Source organism: Schistocerca serialis, chromosome 8 (genome assembly GCF_023864345.2).
Source record: "Schistocerca serialis cubense isolate TAMUIC-IGC-003099 chromosome 8, iqSchSeri2.2, whole genome shotgun sequence".
Taxonomy (NCBI): Eukaryota; Metazoa; Arthropoda; class Insecta; order Orthoptera; family Acrididae; genus Schistocerca; species Schistocerca serialis.
In genome coordinates, this window is record NC_064645.1 from 487257503 (window position 1) to 487278136 (window position 20634).

Here is a 20634-nt window from a genome sequence, read left to right on the forward strand (position 1 = left end):
TGTATGGATCACTGATGAACCTGAACGGGTGTCACGGGACGTCCGCACCCAACAAATCCAACAAACAATATCGAACAAAATGAGATTTTTTTTAAAAAAGCTTTGGAGATGTCAAGAAATACCACCCCTGAGTACTCCGACACTCCAGAGGTCTCATGTCCTTGAAAACATGCAGTGGTTGGTACTGCGTGCTGTAGCAATACCAGAAATCTAACCACTCTGGGGGAATCAGTCCCCTCCCTATTCACATGCTCCATGAGCCATTTAATACAGATTCTTTCAAAAACTTTGGATAGAACAGGGAGCAGGCTTATCGGCCGATAGTTCTGGGGAAGCCTCGCTTCTTTGCCTTGTTTGGGAGTGCCAACAATCTCCGCATGTTTCGACGCACAGGGGTAGTCGCCAGTCCCCAAAACATAGTTGAAGGCATTTGTGATAGGCCGCAGTGCATCAGGTGGCAGTAATTTCAGTGTAAGAGCTTCCACCTGGTCACAGCCACAGGCCTTCCTAGTATTTAGGGAGAGGCACTGTTAATGACAGCACTGTTGTTCATGCTGAGTCCATTGCTGCGGACTTAGTGCTCTCCTACTGGTAGGCCACATGGAAGGGCCTACTTCAGATGCTGCTGACTTCCAGCCTGGAGGTCTCTGGCTCTTTTCCAGGACTGTGCAGCCTTTTAACAGTCATCGCTTGTTGGTTATTTGGTTGGTTTAAAAGAGGGGGAAGGGACCAAACTATGAGGTCATCGGCCATTGTTCCAAAGGAAACAATGCCACAAGGGTGAGAATAAGACAATGAGACTTACAACACAAAACAGAATGAAAGGATAAACCACAATGACTGAAGGGCAACAAACACTTAAATGGACAAAAGGGGACAAGAAAACCACAGACGCAAGAAACAGGTAGAAGAGGTTAGAACAAGAAAGTAGTTTACCATGGCTGGCTGACCATGAGGATAAAAAGCAAAATCCAGCCACTTCGCAACACATTAAAACCTCCACCCTGAAAGCACTAGGGTGGAGGACACACAATGACAAAGGACATGTGCTAAAACTTACAGCAAATTATAAAACTCACCCTCATGAATAAAATGTAAAACTAAAGATGCTGTGGAGGTATTGTCACCCAACACCAAAGTTAGGGTGCTGGGAAAGTTAAGTCTGCCGCAGAGCGGCTAAAAGTGGGCAGTCCAGCAAGATACGGACGACTGTCATTCGTGAGCCACAGTGACACCGAGGTGGGTCCTTGTGATGGAGGAGGTAACCATGTGTCAGCCATGTATGGCCAACACAGAGAACCACAGAGTCCCTGCGAGAGGTGCGCACACAGATCTTCCACACATTCGTAGGTTCCTTAATGGCACACAGCTTATTGTGCGTACTGAGGTTATGCCATTTCATCTCCCAAAGCTGCACAACCTTGTGGCATAATACTGAACACAGGTCAGTTTCAGAGAAGCTGATCTCCATAAGTGGTTTCCGCGTAGCCTGTTTGGCCAGCCTGTCAGCAAGTTCGTTGCCTGGGATTCCGATGTGACCTGGGGACCAGGAAAACACCACTGAACGACTGGTCCGTTCCAGGGCATAGATGGACTCCTGGATGGCTGCTAGCAAAGGATGACGAGGGTAGCACTGGTCGATAGCTTGAAGGCTGCTCAAGGAGTCAGTACGCAGGAGAAATGACTTTCCTGGGCATGAGTGAAAATGCTCAAGAGCACGATATGGCTGCCAGCTCTGCAGTGAAAACACTGCAGCCATCTGGCAAGGAGTGCTGTTCTATATGTCCTCTGTGAACAGAGGCAAAGCCAGCGTGACCATCAGCCATTGAGCCATCGGTGTAAACCACTTCATTGCCCCGGTACTTGTCGAGAATCGAGAGGAAGTGACAGCGGAGAGTCGCAGGGTTAACTGAGTCCTTATGGCCATGTGAAAAATCCAGGCGAAGCCACGGCCTAAGTGTACACCATGCAGATGTTCGTGAATGAACCTCAAGTATAGGTGGTAAATGCATGACTCCAGTTTGGGGAGGAGAGATCGCACATGAACTGAAATTGTAAGCCCTGACCTGGGGTGCTGATGCAGGAGATTAACCACCACGGGCGGGAAAAGGAGAGAGTAATTCGGATGCACAGGAGAGCTACAAATGTGTGCAACATAAATGGAGGACAATTGCGCGCGCCTAATTTGCAATGGAGGGACTCCGGCATCCACCAGGACGCCGGTCACCAGACTCATCCGTCCCAAAAGCTCCCATCGCTAGACAAACGCCACATTGGTGCACTGGGTCGAGTAAATGCAATGCTGAGGGCGCTGAACCATAAACCAAACTCCCATAATCAAGGCGGGATTGAACAAGGGCTCTGTAGAGCTGCAGCAGAGTAGAGCGATCTGCACCCCAGTTAGTGGTGTTCACACAGCAGAGGGCATTGAGGTGCTGCCAGCAGTTCCACTTAAGTTGATGCAGGTGAGGAAGCCAAGTCATTCGGGTGACAAAAACCAGTCTTAAGAATCGGTATGTCTCCACTACAGTGAGTGGATCATCATTAAGGTAAAGTTCTGGTTATGGATGAACGGTATGACGCCAACAGAAGTGCACAACAGACAACTTTGCAGCCGAAAACTGGAAGCAATGGGCTAGAGCCAATGACTGCGCCCTGTACATGACTCCCTGTAGGTGCTGCGCAGCAACACCAGTACTGGTGGAGCAGTACGAAATGCATAAGTCATCTGCATACAGAGAAGGTGAAATGGACAGCCCTACAGCTGCTGCTAGACCATTTATGGCCACTAAAAATAGACAAAGACTCAATACGGAGCCCTGCAGGATCCCATTCTCTTGAGTATGGGGGGGGGGGGGGGGGAACTATGGGAGGCACCTACTTAGACATGGAAAGTACGAAGAGACAGGAAATTTTGGATAAAAATCGGGAGCGGGCCTCGGATACCCCATTCGTAAAATGTGGCAAGGATATGATGTCACCAGGTGGTATCATATGCTTTTCGTGAATCAAAAAAGATGGCAACTACGTGTTGGCATCTGGAAAAGGCAGTTCGGATGACAGACTCGAGGGACACAAGATTATCAGAGGTAGAGCGACCCTGGCGGAAGCTGCCCTTACATGGAGCCAGTGGGCCACGTGACTCCAGGACCCAACCCAACTGCCGAAAAACCATACATTCCAGCAGCTTACAAAGAACGTTGGTGAGGGTGATGGGCCGATAGCTATCCACATCAAGCGGTTTTTTACTGGGTTTAAGCACCAGAATGATGGTGCTCTCCCACCATTGTGATGGAAAGATGCCATCGCACCAGATCCGGGTGAAGATGATGACGAGATGTCGCTTGTAGTCAGATGAGAGATTTTTAATCATCTGACTGAGGATCTGATCTGGCCCAGGAGCTGTGTCAGGGCAATGTGCAAGGGCACTGAGGAGCTGCCACTATGTAAATGTGGCATTATAGGATTCACTGTGGCATGCAGCGAACTTCAGACTCTGATTTCCATCTACCATTTGAGGGTGCGAAAGGCTGGGAGGGTAGTTCTCTGGCGCAGAGCCTGGAGCATAGTGCTCAGCAAAGCGCTCAGAAATCGCGTTTGCGTCTGTAGATGACACACCATTGATGTTGGTGCCAGCAACACCTGTTGTGTCTGGTACCCAAAAAGACATCTGACCTTCGTCCAGACTTGGGAAGGTGAAGTATAGCACCCAACGGTCAAGACATCTCTCTCCCAACATTCCTGCTTCTGTCTTTTGATAAGCTTGCGAATGCAAGCACGGAACCGATTAAAGGCTATGAGGTGCTCCAGGGAAGGGTGCTGCTTATGCCACTGTAGAGCTCACTGACACTCCTTAATTGCCTCAGTGACTTCCGCCTACTACCAAGGGACCGTCCTTTGCCGGGGGCACCATAAAGTGCGAAGGATCGTGTTTTCCGTGGCAGTGAGGATTGCTGTAGTCACCTGCTCAACCATCATGTCAATGTTACCATGTGGGGGAGAGTCAACAGTGACTGCAGAGGTGAAAATTTCCCAGTCTGTCTTGTTTAAAGCCGATCTGGGCAGGTGTCCATGGGCCTAACGCCGGGGAAGTGACAGGAAGATGGGGAAGTGGTCACTACCACACAGGTTATGTGCTCTCCAGTGGATAGATGGGAGAAGTCCTGGGCTGCAAATGGATAAATCAATGGCTGAGTAACCACCACGAGCCACACTGAAATGTGTGGCAGCCCCAGTATTTAAGGGGACACAGTCGCGAACAGGCTAAAAAAAAAAATCAATTTTTTTTAAAGTCTTAATCTATGCTCCAATTATTTGGCTACAAAATGCCATTTGTTTCATACAAATCTTATTATTAGATTCGGAGTTATTAATTTGTTCGTGAAGCATGGTAACTAGCGCCAGGTCCATTTTTGCTGGTCTTGCGCAGTAGTCAGCATTGACTATAGGACAAAAATCATTTATGTTCCATGGATATAAATACTCTTTATTTGGGTTGCAAGAAAGAATTGTTATTCTGATGTTTGCCAGCCTGTCTGCATTGTCAACTATTGTTTGTCAGTTTCTTCATCCTAGTTGTTTACATTTTGGTGATACAAATGTAATGATTTTGTGAAACGTTATAACACAATGGGTAGAATAAGGAAGTTTGGATACAAGCCTAAGTCTCGTGGAAATAAATATGTAAAAATAAACCGCGAAACTGCTAGTTTTGAACAGAGGGCAGAAAATAATATTGAAAGTGAAGTCAGTGCGAGTGTCAGTGCTTCAAGCAAGAAGCTTCTAGGTGCTGCCGGTTTTCCAAGTGTCTCTCAAACGCGTGAGAATGCAATATGTGGTGTGAACAGTGTTTCTGTCGTTACTGACATGAACATTCTGATCTCCATGAGGTTATTACGTGAACTTATCGAAAAACACACAAATTGTAAAAACTGTGGTGGAAAAGTTACTTTGCATGAAAATGTGGTGAAAACCAAGGGAATTGTTTGTAATTTAGTTTTGACATGTTTAGAATGTAGCTGTACTGCCAATACAATGTCATCCCACGCAACAAGAAGCAGATTGTATGAAAACAATATAAGATTAGTGTATGCACTTAGATCTATTGGAAAAGAGCGAAGTGCAGGTGCTGTTCTTTCTGCAGTGATGAACATTCCTCCACCTCCAAGAAAGTTTGATGTTTACAAAGAGACTATTGGTGCAGTTGTAGATGAGGTAAGTGAATCTACAATGCTGAAAGCAGCCAAAGAAGCAGTTCAGTTGAATGATACGAAATCTGACCCAAGGCAAATTTCTGCTGATTTTGATGGCAGTTGGCAGAAACGTGGGCATACATCCCTAAATGGCATTGTGTCAGCAACTTCTTTTGATACTGGGAAGTTTCTGGATATTGAAATTATTACTAAGTTCTGTGACATCTGTAGCAAAAATCCCACTATACAACATGTGTGCAAAAAGGGCTATGATGGTTCTAGTGGAGGCATGGAAGTGGCTGGTGTTGCTAACATTTTCAAAAGGTCTGTGCAGTCAAGAGGTATCCTCTATACATGCTATCTTGGGGACAGTAAGGCTTATCAGAAAGTGGTAGAAGATAAACCTTATGGGCCTAGAGTCAAAATTAATAAACTGGAATGTATAGGACATGTACAGAAAAGAATGGGATCACGACTTCTAAAGATATGTAAGGAAAAAAAGTTAGGTGGTAAAGGGGGCCTGACAAAGGCTGAAATAGACAGGATCCAGACTTATTATGGTATGGCCATTAGAAATAGCTGCAACAATGTAGAAGCAATGAGGAGAGCCATCTGGGCTATATTCTTTCACAAAATTTCAACAGATGAGGAACCACAACACAACCTTTGCCCATGGGGACCTGACAGCTGGTGCAAATTCAACAACCCAGCTACATCTTCCAGCTATAAGCACAAACATTCAATTCCAGAAAAAATCCTGCTAGCTGTGAAACCCATTTTCAGAGACCTTAGCCAACAAGAGCTCTTGAAAAAGTGTCTCCATGGAAAAACTCAAAACCCAAATGAAAGTTTTAATTCTGTCATTTGGACAAGGCTACCAAAAACTGTTTTCATTAGAAAAGGAACACTAAAATTTGGTGTTCATGATGCAGTGATGTGCTTCAATGCTGGTGTGTCAAAGAAGACTGATGTATTAAGACTCTTGGGAACAAAGGATGGTATCAATACTGAAAGGGGACTGAAAAAGATTGACATGGACTGTATACGTTATGCTGATATTTCTGCAAGAAATGCTACCAAGGAGGCCAGGATAGCCAGAAGATCAAAGAAAAGAAAATAAAGATCAAGAAGCTGAGCCACAGTACAGCCCTGGAATGTTTTAAAAGTGTGTCTGTATGACATCGTACATTACTTTCTTGCGTGTAAAACTTTAATACCATTTTTCTCAAAACTACCTTTTTTGACCTTCTGGTACACTTTTCTCAAAAACTATGACTGCTACAGACATCGGACTTACAGTATCTCTTGTTAATACAACAATGATTAATTAGATAAAAAAATATACCAGTAGTGATAAAAAGAATAGATTTACAAGCTCCAAGGTGTTTAGAAAAGTTTTAATTTTTTGTCTTATAGAACAAAAAAAAAAGATTACTCATGAAATATATAAAATACATTAACCATTTTTTATGTGATTTGAGAATGATGTTTCAGCTGTACACTGTAAAAGTTTCAGGTCTTTAGCTCCATTAGTTACTTCAGAAAGTGTACCTGACGTCTGCTCGTTTTAGCATTGATTCCTCATGGGAGTTCCCTCGCGACTGTGTCCCCTTACGAGGCAGAGGTCGAACTGAGACAGTAAAGTTTCGACATCTCTGCCTCAGCCAGTACGGACGGTGCCACATCACAAGGGGTTATGGGCATTAAATTCTCCCAAAAATAGGAAAGGTTTAGGGCGTTGATCAATCAGTGGAGCTAATACATTCAGGGGTGCTGCACCATCTGGAGGAAGACATACATCGCAGACAGTTATTTCGTGTGTTGTCCTTATTCTGACAGCCACAGCTTCAAGAGAGGTTTGACGGGGGACAGTTTCACTACAGACTGAGTTTAGGACATAAACGCAAACTCCACCTGACACTCGATTATAGTCACTACAGTTCCTGTAATATCCCTTATAGCTGCGGAGGGCAGGGGTCCGCATTGCCGGGAACCAGGTTTCCTGGAGGGAAATGCAGAAAGCAGGTGTAAAGCTTAAGAGTTGCTGTAGCTCAGCCAGGTGGTGGAAGAAACCGCCAAAATTCCACTTGAGGATGATGATATTGTGAGACTGAAGAGGCATGGACCATTCAATGAGGTAGTTTACATCTCAGGGTCACCTTCTACCCCTGACTTATGGCCTGAGCAATCTACATCCATTGTGGCTCGGGGTCCAATGAGATCTAGGTCCTCAGAGCGTGCCAGAATCTCCACCTCATCCCCAGACGTAGAGCTTGTAGGTAGCAGTGGTGTGGGTGCCACCGCAATTTTCTTGGTCTTAGGAGTCTTCTTTTTGGACTTTTCTCACTGCTGCTTGGGTTTCTCTGGTTGGGAGGGCTTCACTGATTCAGTCTCCAGGACTGAGGATGGTCGTGTAACCCTACAACCAGCTGTTTTTAGGCACTTCAGCCACTGGTGGGCGCCATCTTTCCCACTAACAGAAACTTGGGAAGGGAGTGACCCAAGAGACCCCTTCCTGGTGAGAGGAGCCAAAGAAGACTTATGCTTCTCCAGCTGAGAATTGGGGTCTGTTGTCCCTGATGGCTGGGGGGGGGGGGGGGGGCAGTGCTCCTGAAGTAGGTGGCGTGGGAGAAACGGGGGGGGAAGGGGGAAGGGGGGGCGGAAGTCCCCCCCACCATCAAGGGGGCAGATGTAGCCTTCTGGCTCTGAGAGCCGACTGGAATTTGCGGAACTGATGAGGCTACAACTGTTCTTGTAATGGCACCATATGAGGTGGTCATAGCCACAGGATGTAGGCGCTTATATTTTCTCTTAGCCTCAGTGCAGGTCAGTCAGTCCAGGGTTATGTATTCTATGACTTCCCTCTCTTTCTGTAGAATCCTGCAGTGTGGCGAGCAAGGTGAATGATGCTCTCCACAGTTGACATAGATGGGACACATGGAGTATTGGGATGTGATGGACGTCCACAATCTCGACATGTGATGCTGGACGTACAGCGGGAAGACATATGGCTGAACTTCCAGCACTTAAAGCACTGCATCGGGGGAGGGATATATGGTTCAATATCACAGTGGTAGACCATCACCTTGACCTTCTCGGGTAAGGCGTCACCCTCAAAGGCCAAGATGAAGGCACCAGTGGCAACATGATTGTCCCTCGGATCCCGATGGATGCACCGCATGAAATGAACACCTCGCCGCTCTAAATTGGCGTGCAGCTCATTGTCAGGCCGCAAAAGAAGGTCCCTGTGGAATATAATACCCTGGACCATATTTAAGTTCTTATGTCGCATGATGGTAACAAAAACACCCCCCAACTTGTTACAGGCGAGTAAAGCCTGTGACTGGGCAGAGGATGCTGTTTCTATCAAGACTGACCCAGATCGCATTTTGGACAAGCCCTTCACCTTCCCAAAATTGTCCTCTAAATGCTCTTTTATAAACTGTGGCTTCCTCAATACAAAGGATCCCCATTAGTACTCGTACATACGAGGTACTGGGTTGAATAAGGTTCGCTGCCGTCCTTAGCCTGGTGTTCCTCCCATGGTTTGGCCAGGGAGGGCGATGATTTAGGGCCATACTTTCTTGCATTCTACTAGACTTTGAACACTTAGAGACTGCTGGTGTTTGATCACCAGCAAGTGATGACGTGGTACGCTTCATCGTGCGTCATCAGCCCTGATGCCACCCACTCCAACCAGGGGCCCTCCCCACGGGTGCCACAGCAGAAGCCACCTGGCACGATGGCCTTTGGCGAGAGTCTCGATGCCCCAGGGTGACGGGCATCTACTCCTTGGCATCCGAGGGAAGTTAATGGCACAGGCATCAGCAGAGCGATCCCTGTGTTGTCAGGGGGGCTACAACCAACAGGGTACATGTATGGCGGCCTCACCACAATGGACCGACTACCATGCTGGATATGAGGTGCAAAGAAGTCCATGGTCATAATCGCCTCAAAAAGCGACACTGCATAGTGCATGGTGGAAAACGCACCCAGGAAGGAGATGGAGAATGGGCTGGACTGCAATATGACGACGAGAAAGAGGGCTAAGGATCTCAAGGCACGATGGACACGACGCACCATGTAAGGCACCCTTCCCCAATTGGCTCACTCTTCAGGAAAATTTTGAAAAATGGAGGTCAAACCCTACAGAGGACCATCCCAATAAGGCCGAAATGTCCGAGACTCCTTTTAATTGCCTCTTACGACAGGCAGGAATACCTTAGGCCTATTCTAATCTGGAGTGATCACTCGTAAAGGTAATCTTCTTGCTGCCTTCATCTGCTCTGAGCAGAGACTGCTATTGTGAGCTATCTCCAGCCTGTTCATGCATGCTTTCAATCATTCTCACCCAAGGTTGTCAGCACACTCTAAATGGCATGGTTGACACATTGTGCTCTTCCTGCTGGGTCAACGGCCTTGTGGTGCCACTGGCACTGATGCCACTGCTCCGTCACCTACTGCTGCTCATGGCCGTGATCTGCAAACTGAGCACAGCATCTTCCACACACCTGAGTGCATGCTCCTGAAGTCTGTGTGTGTTGACTGTCTGGTGCAAATGTCCAACTACTAATGAACTCTGAGTAACAAATGAATGGTTTTCTGATGCTGTTTCTCTTATGTCTAGCAAGCACCAGCTCACAGCACTACTGCTACCCTCAACCTGGGTGGAGGACTACTGACTTTCTGACCTCGATCTACCCTGTTCCATTATCCACCACAGTGGCCAACCAACCCAGTCGCTATAATCTGTAAGGATATGAAATTGAACAAGCACATAGGTTCAGCTGCAGGTAAAGCAGTTTGCAAACTGTGGTTCACTGGTAGAATACCAGGGAAATGCTATCAGTCAACAGTTAGACTGCACACAAAACACTGATGTAACACATTCAAAAATGACACTCGTGTGTGAGACCTTCACCAAACAGGACAAAGTGGTGGATACTGAAGGGATACAAAGGAGGACAACACATTTGATCCACAAGAGAGTGCCACAAAGAGTCTGAAAAAAAATGAACACACACACACTTTACGATAGAGGCAAATTATCCTCATGAAAACCTACGTCTAAAGATTTTAGAACCAAATTTAAGGTTTGAATCTAGGAATATATTACAAACTCCCACAAATCACTCCCACAAGGGTCCCGAAGCCTATACTAGACTAAATACAATGCGCACAGAAACATCTGAGCCCTCATTCTTCCTGCACTTCCTATGTGAATGCAACAGGAAACTGTCCAGGTAATAACATGTACAATGACATGTACCCTCTGCCATGCTAATCATGACAGTTTGCAAGCGAATATGTAACATATTCATCATAAATAACAAACTGCAAGGTAATATCAGAAAAAATGTATTAGATAATAATGTCTTATGAGTATTTTGGTGTGTATTGTATACATAATGTACATCAACTATGAAAAATAAAACTTGGGGGATTTGGGGTGGGGGCTATGTAACTGTACAGATCAACAATTATTGTATATGATTGTCTTTTGTAATGCCATTGTATGTAGACCTATTCTTTTTAGAAATTTTCGTTATTGTACTGACAGTCAATAGGGCAGAAATGGTCATTCCCAGTGTCTCCAATATGGCGCCAATAACTATGTAAATAAGACAATAACATCTCCCTCCAAAAATATAATCAAACTAATGGGACAATTGCGGGAAATTGGGAGTTTTAGGGTGGGGACAAACTAAATATAAAAATAAAAACACACACTTTGTTCCCAAAAACACAAAATGACAAGAAAAAAAATTTACCATATTCAGCTACACCAACAAAAATCTACAGGAATCTGACACTTCTCTTGACCTATATAGCTCAACCACAACTGTCAATACCTCAAAAATTACAACTTCACAAGCTGGAATCAGACACTTCCCTTGATCTATATAGGTCAACCCAGCTGATACTAAAAAACCGCCTACAACTATGAAAAATAAAACCAAACCCACAACACCTAAGAACCCAAAACTCAAAACTCCTTAAAGAAATTAAAAAACAATCAATACACCATAAATACACAGAACATCACAAACTGAGCACAATAGCAAACTAGGTTGGCCACCCCAAGTTTGTTCTCTCTCTCACTCACTCACTCACACACTCACACACACACACACACACACACGCGCACGCACGCACGCGCACACACACACACACACGCACACACACACACACACACACACACACACACACACACACACACACACACACAAAAACCCGAACCCTGCATGTCACCCACTACAAAAAACCACAAAATAAACGAAACTCAATCACACCTTACAAACAAACAGCAACTGGAACAAGAAAGGTCCTCTACAATACAACCCTCTTAAATCCACAACAATTACCCACAACCTGCCCCCACCCACACATACCTATGAAACCCCCTCAACTAACCACCCTCAGCCTGTACATCCTACCCACGGCCCTCAGAAAAACACGAGAAATACAATAATCCCCACGGAAACTCTTACGCTAGCAATAGTCCTCTAAATGAGATTGCAGGTTAGAAAAGTGCCTTTCCCCCTCCCTATGGCCGATTTAACTGGCCCCCAAAATCCCTACATTGTATTAGTGCATGCCCCACTTTCATAATTATTAAACTCTAAACTATGATTCGCAACTAAATTATCAAAACCCCTCTCATCCAAACCCCTGTACGACGTAAAAGCATCTGAAACTACAGTACTCCCCTCGTCAATATACTCTTCAATTAACCTCGCCAATTCCCTTAGTATGGTCTTCCAAAACCCCAAAAACACAGTCAACATACCAACCCCCTGGAAAAAAAAAACAGCCCAACACACCCACAAACCAACCGGAGACTTACCCCTTCAATATTTACTCTTCCCAAACTGTGACTCGTCTACCTCAACAAGCACCCCTGGTCCACCCAACTTACCCCTATATTTCACATACACTGACCACACTTCCCTACAAAAAGAAAATCCGTCTAACATTGTTCTCTCTCTCTCTCTCTCTCTCTCTCTCTCTCTCTCTCACACACTCACTCACTCACTCACTCACTCCAGCCTCATGTGCACAAAAACTTATCGATGACATAACAAATAGTATGTGATCAAAACAATCTCTCTCACGGCCAGCCTAGATTTCTCGAACCAGGTACCACGTCAAATGTAGTGGTAAATGTTATACCGCTGACACCGCCACGTGAACCCATTGCTGATACGAGACCCCAGAACTCTCATCAATCTCATTCTCACGGTTGATACTGCAGTTCACAATTTCAGCAATCAGTTCAAATACCAGGAGGAATTTAATAATTTAATCAGGGACGAAATGGGGCCTCCCCCATCTGCAACCGCAACACAGCACTATTGTACTTGATCATTATATCCATACCTAACAAGAAAAGCCACACAATAAATTATCATCTCACTGAAAACCAACAGCAAACTGATAACACCTAAAGAAACTGTAAAAACACACACACCAGAGGGCACCATCAAATACAACAAGGCAACATCCACAAACGCAACCAACTCAAAGTAAACTCCGCAGTGTAATGACATCACACACCACGACACCATTACCACGGGTAAAAGCAAACGGGTGGAATCAAACACTTCCACTGACCCCAATTGGGCCTACTACCAGAAGATTTCAGTGTTGAAGATGAAATTTCTATCACAATGCAGCACTTCTGAAAACACTGCACTCTTTGCCTGTATCGAGCTTATTTGTGACAGTTTGTCATCACAACTTTCAGCAACTTATAAGACAAAAGCTTTGCAGCAATGTTAGAACATTTCTAATCCATGTCACTGTACCTGCTGGTTCCTTCGCATCATCATCTGCATCTTCTTTGTCTACAGTTTTTTGTTCCTTGCTAGTTTTCTTCCTATACTTTTCTCCAACCTCAATTTTATCATCATCTACTTCCACATCAATACTAACAACTTGTTCATCCTTTTTTGATTTTGTATGTCTTCCCTTCGTTGCAGCAATTTCTGCGGATTCACTTTTATCTTTATCACCAGCTTTTCCCAAAGTCATTTTCCCAACTTCCTCTGTCAAAGTTTCACATGCATCCTCAATATTAATTTCTTTCTTTACACTATCTGTCTTTTGTTCCTCTTTCTCTTTCAACTCTTTGCTTACACTCATTTCTGACACTTTCTCAGTTATACTACTATCACTGTCATCACTTACATCCCTACCTTTCTTCTTAGAGGTCTTAGTATTGAGTTCTTTCTTTAGTCCAGTACTTCCTTTGCTATTAAGTACCGGCTCTACACCACCTTTTACTGGTTTCTGAACCTTCTCTTCTACCTCAATATCAGACCCCTCTTCAGATTCTTCACTAACCTTTTTTTTGGATTTCTGTTTCTTATCTTTCTTAACAGGCTTGGCTAAAAATCTTTCTTCACTGGAATCGTCACTTAACACGGTGTTCAAAACATCCACTTTGTCATCTTCTTCGCTCCAGTCATCTTTCTTCGCCTTTCCTTTCTGTTTCTTTTTAGCAGTGGCTTTTGCAGGCTTAGATGTCCTCTCTGTGTCAAGATCACCGTCGTTTTCGTTCTCACCATCTGCTTCATCTTCACTGCTATCCCTTTTCTTGCTTTTCTTCTTTTTGTCTTTCTTTCCAGGCCTGGGTTCGGCTTCATCTTCATTTGCTAACGCTTCGAGGCTAAATTTATTTCCCTGATCATCATCGTCATCACTCCAATCATCTTTTTTACTTTTACTCTTCACTTTCTTCTTCAGGTTCTTCGCTGGCTTTGAGGTTACAGTGTTAGAATCACTCACTGCATCTGGTTTTATTTTGTCAGTCTTCTCATCTTCACTGTCACTCCAATCATCTTTCTTGTTTTTCCCTTTCTGCTTTTTCTTGGTCGATTTTTGTGGCTTGGTAGGGATTATTTCTTCGTCAGACACTACCCGAGACTTCAGCTTGTCAGACTTTTCCTCTTCATCACTCCAGTCGTCCTGTTTCGCTCTGTTCTTCTGTTTCTTCTTAGAGTTCTGTGCCGCAGTCTTAGAATCACCACTGACACTTTTTCCTTTGACATTTTCCTCGGAGTCAGCATCAAAATCATTCTTCTTGGATGCTTTTCCCTTCTTCGGAGGCATTTCACCTTACACCAATTACAAATGTCAAACCAAATACAATATGCTACCAGATTTCATGACCTACTGCTGTCTATGGACGCAACGTGCGTCAGAGATGTCTCTCGTGTCTCAGTTGTTTCCATAGTGTTTATGAAAGCAACTTTACGTAAATAAAAATTTGTGTGTAAGTATTATTTCCTGCTTTAAATCAAGTAGTACGTTATTCGCTATGTTATCAAAATTTATGGTCAGGAGACAGTAATTTTACTTGTTTAAACTGTTAGTCGCAACACGAAAATGTATTTTATGCTCACTTCGGTGATAATTAAGCTTTAAAGTATTTATGCGAAAATGGAAAACAATGGTTTCCCTATAATAAAATGAGTTCAGTTTATTGGTTCCTCTTTATGAAAACTGCATCACTGTACACTTTCATATCGGGAGTTGTTGATCTGTGTGACAGTATTGTGGCAGACCTGACAGAAGATGACAGCTGGCAGCTGCATTTGTTTATGGACTGAAATGTTTGGCTTTGTTGTGATCTGGGAAATCTGTTATGCTTCATGAAAGCATGAGATAATTGACGATTGGAGAAATGGCCAGGGATCGTAAAAACAAGGTTAAACGTTGCAAAACAATTCGGTTGAAACATCGTAATAGAAAACACTATAAATTCACTAGCAACGAATTGGTAAGTCTTGAAATTTTGTATAGCTGTATAATAGGATTAACATTGACGATTAGCGCTCCACTGGGACAGCGGCTGCGAACAAGGCTGCACATGCAGTTTCATGTTTACCCAGGCGTGTCTTATATTGACGTAGTAAAACAGATAAACTATGGCCGTTAATGTACCATAGAGGATGGAAGTTACGTTTTTTATTCAGAATTTAGATAGTGAGGAAGAAAGTAACCGTTGCACGCAAGCATGTAAGAATAATACGTTTTATCCACTCTGGAACTTTTTGTAAATTATTGTTTAAACAAAATAGCGTAACGACAATAGACTCTGAGTAAGTTTACCTACTCATGAAGTTTGTTATATACATTGTTACAGTTAAAAAAACTGCAATACCATAAAATAACGTCAAACACAAACTGAAATCGAATCTTCTTGACCATTCCTACTCCATAGAAAAAATACAGAATGTGTTCGTAATATAATATGAATCTCATATGCGCAAAATAAAAATGAAACAAATTAAAAGTAGCTGAAGTTTATCATAAGACGTGATCATGTACATGCGCAGCAATTGCCAGCGTTTCAGTTTTGAAATGCATCACATTTTTAAACTAACTGGCATGTTCCCTATCATATTGACTGATCACATTATGTTCCGTGGAAGGTGCTTTATTAATTATGCTGAGAATCTTTTTGGCATTGGAAATCACAGTCATAGTTGTTTGGGAAAAAAAAGTTGAATTTCAATGCCTGCTGCACAAATTTTATTTGTATACTGTCATTGTTGTTTTTATCTTCGGTCTGAAGACTGGTTTGTAGTTAACTTTTTAGATGCTGTGAAAGAAAGAAGTACATTCACCTGGTCAGATTATTGTCAATAAGATTATGGGTAATGACATTTATGCTAATATTACCACACCAGAAGTTGATCCTTCCTTTGATGTTGAAGTAGAGAAACTAGTGTAGTTTTTCTTATAGCCAGTAATGTCTGTTATGCTCATTGATGCGTCAGGGATTTGTAAAACTTTATTCACCGGGAAAATGTATGCTTCTATAAAAGCTTGGGCTAGATGGTTGCATGTCTAATTGCACTTCTAGCTCAGACACACTTTTGTATGAAATGCTATCAGTTTCTCAAAGTCATTTGGTAGTGGTAGAATGGGTCAAATGGACTTCATCAGGAATAAAGTGGGATATACAGATATTCTGTTCCTATGATGATTTTGTAACATTCCTGTAAATTCATCATGCCGGGCATTTCTTGATTATCAAAATCTGTTTCATGCGATTTTGAATGGAGTAATAAATGCTTTAATTTTACATACAGGGTGACAATTATTGAACTATATGAAATAAAATTGTCATAACTTCTGAACGGTCTGCATTAGGACGTTTTAACTGCACGGTTGGCTGTGGAGCATGATGGGGATTGTAATGTTTGGTTTAGTGATGAAGCCCACTTTCATTTGGATAGGCTCGTGAATAAGCAAAATTCACGCGTCTGGGGGACAGAGAATCTGCATTTCGTGATTGAGAAGTCTTTTCACCCCCAGTGGGTGACTGTGTGGTGTGCAATGTCCAGTCATGTCTTAATTGGCGCTACATTTCTCGATGGCATGGTGATTACTGAACAGTACATGCATGTTATGGAAAATGATTTCATCCCATTATCAAAAATGGCCCTGATTTTGACAGATGTGGTTAATGCAAAACAGAGCTTGACCCTACTGAAGAAGGAGAGAGTTTGAAGTCCTGGACTACTACTTTGGGGACCACATCCTGGCTCTGGAGTACCCAAAGGCCACTGGCATGGGCCTCAACTGGTCATCATATTCTCTGGATCTGAACAAATGCGACTCCTTTTTGTGGGGATATATATATATATGAGGCCCATGCCAGTGGCCTTTGGGTACTCCAGAGCCAGGATGTGGTCCCCAAAGAGAGTGTGTGTGTGTGTGTGTGTGTGTGTGTGTGTGTGTGATATATATATATATATATATATATATATATATATATATATATATATATATACAGGGCGTTTCAAAAAGAAAGAGCAGATTTCAAACATTTATTTCTCAAAAACTACAAATGATAGAAACACAATTCAAACGTTTCTTGTCAGAGAAAGGTTCAAAGTTTTTCAATGGTCCGCGCAGAAGTTCCATGCAAATCCGCAGTGGCGCTGGCGTTTGTTTGTAGGAAAATGGCGACGACACCACAGGAACGATCATTTTGTGTGCTGCAATTTGCAAAGTTAGAGTCCATTGTTGGTGTGCAACGTGCATTCCGCCGTCAATTCAACAAACAGCCGCCTCGTCATAAGCAAATTTATGAGTGGCATCACAGATTCGTAGAAGATGGTTGCATCTGCAAGCGAAAAAGCACGGGTCGTCCACGCACATCGGATGAAAATGTCGAGCGTGTCCGTGCAGCTTACGAAAGGAGCCCTAGAAAATCCACGACACGGGCAAGTCACGAACTAAACATGTCTAAAACAACGGTATGGCGCGTTCTGAGTAAGCGTCTGCACATGAAGCCGTACAAACTGCAGTTATTGCAAGCATTGCATCCTGACGACCACAACAAAAGGTTCGAATTTTCAACTGCAATTCTACAGGACATGGAAGAGGACAATTTTGCCGAACGATTAATTTTTTCAGATGAATCAACGTTTCACATTTCTGGTAAAGTTAATCGGCATAACGTACGAATTTGGGCGAGTGAAACTCCGAGGGACGTTATTCAACATGAAAGAGACTCACCAAAGGTTAACGTCTTTTGTGCAATTTCGGTAAACAAAGTTTATGGACCTTTCTTTTTCATGGAGAAAACTATCACAGGAACCATTTACCTGGACATGTTAGAAAACTGGCTATTTCCTCAACTTCAGGAAGATTCAAATCACTTCATCTTCATGCAAGATGGCGCCCCACCACACTTCTCTGAACCTGTACGACGGTACCTAAATAACACCATTCCAGGACGGTGGATTGGAAGAGCAGGAGCACAAGATCAATGTCATCGTCTGTGGCCTCCCAGGTCACCAGACCTTACTCCCTGCGATTTTTATTTGTGGGGGTACATAAAGGACTGTGTTTATGTCCCACCTATGCCCGCTACTCTTCAAGAGGTACAACATCGAATTGTTGCGGCCGTGAATTCGGTAACTAAAGACCAGTTGCGTCGTGTGTGGCAAGAAATGAGATACCGGTTTGATATTTGTCGTGTAACAAATGGTGCTCATATTGAGGTACAGTTTTGATATTTGTTGTGTAACATTTGGTACTCATATTGAGTGAAGGACCGTTGGAATTGTGTTTCTATCATTTGTAGTTTTTGAGAAATAAATGTTTGAAATCTGCTCTTTCTTTTTGAAACGCCCTGTATATATATATATATATATATATATATATATATCCCGGGAGTGGAAAGACTTACCTTAGGGGGAAAAAAGGACGGGTATACACTAGCACACACACACACACACACACACACACACACACACACACACACATATATCCATCCACACATATACAGAGGCAAAGAGTTTGGGCAGAGATGTCAGTCAAGGCGGAAGTGCAGAGGCAAAGATCTTGTTGAATGACAGGTGAGGTATGAGTGGCGGCAACTTGAAATTAGCGGAGATTGAGGCCTGGTGGATAACGGGAAGAGAGGATATATTGAAGAGCAAGTTCCCATCTCCGGAGTTCGGATAGGTTGGTGTTAGTGGGAAGTATCCAGATAACCCGGACGGTGTAACACTGTGCCAAGATGTGCTGGCCGTGCACCAAGGCATGTTTAGCCACAGGGTGATCCTCATTACCAACAAACACTGTCTGCCTGTGTCCATTCGTGCGAATGGACAGTTTGATGCTGGTCATTTCCACATAGAATGTGTCACAGTGTAGGCAGGTCAGTTGGTAGATCACGTGGGTGCTTTCACACGTGGCTCTGCCTTTGATCGTGTACACCTTCCAGGTTACAGGACGGGAGTAGGTGGTGGTGGGAGGGTGCATGCCCCCGGTGTAAAACCTGTCCCATGCACTCTCCCACCACCACCACCTACTCCAGTCCTGTAACCCGGAAGGTGTACACGATCAAAGGCAGAGCCACGTGTGAGAGCACCCACGTGATCTACCAACTGACTTGCCTACACTGTGACGCATTCTATGTGGGAATGACCAGCATCAAACTGTCCATTTGCATGAATGGACACAGGCAGACAGTGTTTGTTGGTAATGAGGATCACCCTGTGGCTAAACATGCCTTGGTGCACGGCCAGCACATCTTGGCACAGTGTTACACCGTCCGGGTTATCTGGATACTTCCCACTAACACCAACCTATCCGAACTCCGGAGATGGGAACTTGCTCTTCAATATATCCTCTCTTCCCGTTATCCACCAGGCCTCAATCTCCGCTAATTTCAAGTTGCCGCCACTGATACCTCACCTGGCATTCAACAACATCTTTGCCTCTGCACTTCCGCCTCGACTGACATCTCTGCCCAAACTCTTTGCTTCTGTTTATGTCTGCTTGTGTCTGTATATGTGGGGATGGATATGTGTGTGTGTGTGTGCGAGTGTATACCCGTCCTTTTTTCCCCCTAAGGTAAGTCTTTCCGCTCCCGGGATTGGAATGACTCCTTACCCTCTCCCTTAAAACCCAAATCCTTTCATCTTTCCCTCTCCTTCCCTCTTTCCTGACGAGGCAACCGTTGGTTGCGAAAGCTAGAATTTTGTGTGTATGTTTGTTTGTGTGTCTATCGACATGCCAGCGCTTTCGTTTGGTAAGTCACATCATCTTTGTTTTTAGATATTTTTTTTTTCCCCCACGTGGAATGTTTCCTTAAACAGTAAGCCTAAAACCATTCCCGAGCTGGAAGCAGCCATTCAGGAGGTCACAGATGTTCCAAAACTTCAACTGGTCATGCAGAATTATGCTATTTGTCTGCACCACATCACCACCAATGATGGTAGGCATATCGAACATGTCATCATCTAAATCCGAATATCTGTAGTGACATTTACATGTTGAATAAAGTGCCTGAATGTCTTATATAAACATATTTCGGTATATTTCCTTCACAACATATTATCATGCTGATGTTCAACACAGAGCTGATACAGGAAGTGTTGTAAGGATTAAACCTTCACATTGATTACTATCTCCTTTGACACTGATTTCATATTTGTTGATCTGTTTTTTGCATAACCTTAACAGTTTCATATGAAACAGTATATAACAGTTGTCTGTGTCATCATATTTTTATCGGCTTTCATGATGCACCCTTCAGGAGATTCGCAACTCTTTTGTGGATACATGCTAGAGAATATGGAACCCATAGCAATTGTAGTACTACTTCTTTTCATGAGATGCAACCTTCCTCTCAGACTGTCACTGCTTTCAGGTTTGGTCTGATGGACAGATTCCCTTTTGACATCTGTCATAGATATCGCTCTTTCCACTTTACTTTACAACACTTCTATTGGTTAACTTGGTTATGCAGAGAACACACGATTGATGCCCGAGCTGCTACTTCTCCACATATGCTTGAGAATTGGGTGCCTCTCCATTTGGGCAGTTGCTATAAATCCAAGTGGCCATTGTTCCTACTGGGGGCTACTTGTAGGGACAGCCTTCAAATGGAGTAGGTGCCATATGGCAG

General features: G+C 43.7%; 2 protein-coding genes across 3 annotated transcripts in view; one reads left to right on the forward strand and one right to left on the reverse strand.

Annotated features, from left to right (window-relative positions):
* The window catches only part of LOC126416739 (ATP-binding cassette sub-family F member 1), an 85665-nt gene extending 71264 nt beyond the window's left edge, over positions 1–14401 (reverse strand). Inside the window, exon 1 of the mRNA XM_050084571.1 lies at positions 13001–14401. Within this exon, the coding sequence (XP_049940528.1) occupies positions 13001–14306 (1306 nt within the window). The 5' untranslated portion in view covers positions 14307–14401. The remainder of the gene's footprint in view (positions 1–13000) is intronic.
* A 350-nt stretch (positions 14402–14751) lies between these two features.
* The window catches only part of LOC126416743 (uncharacterized), a 35797-nt gene continuing 29914 nt past the window's right edge, over positions 14752–20634 (forward strand). The window contains exon 1 of one of the 2 annotated variants that reach the window (XM_050084579.1): positions 14752–14976. In XM_050084579.1, the coding sequence (XP_049940536.1) occupies positions 14881–14976 (96 nt within the window). In that variant the 5' untranslated portion in view covers positions 14752–14880. The remainder of the gene's footprint in view (positions 14977–20634) is intronic. The other variant, XM_050084578.1, reaches the window with a different exon arrangement.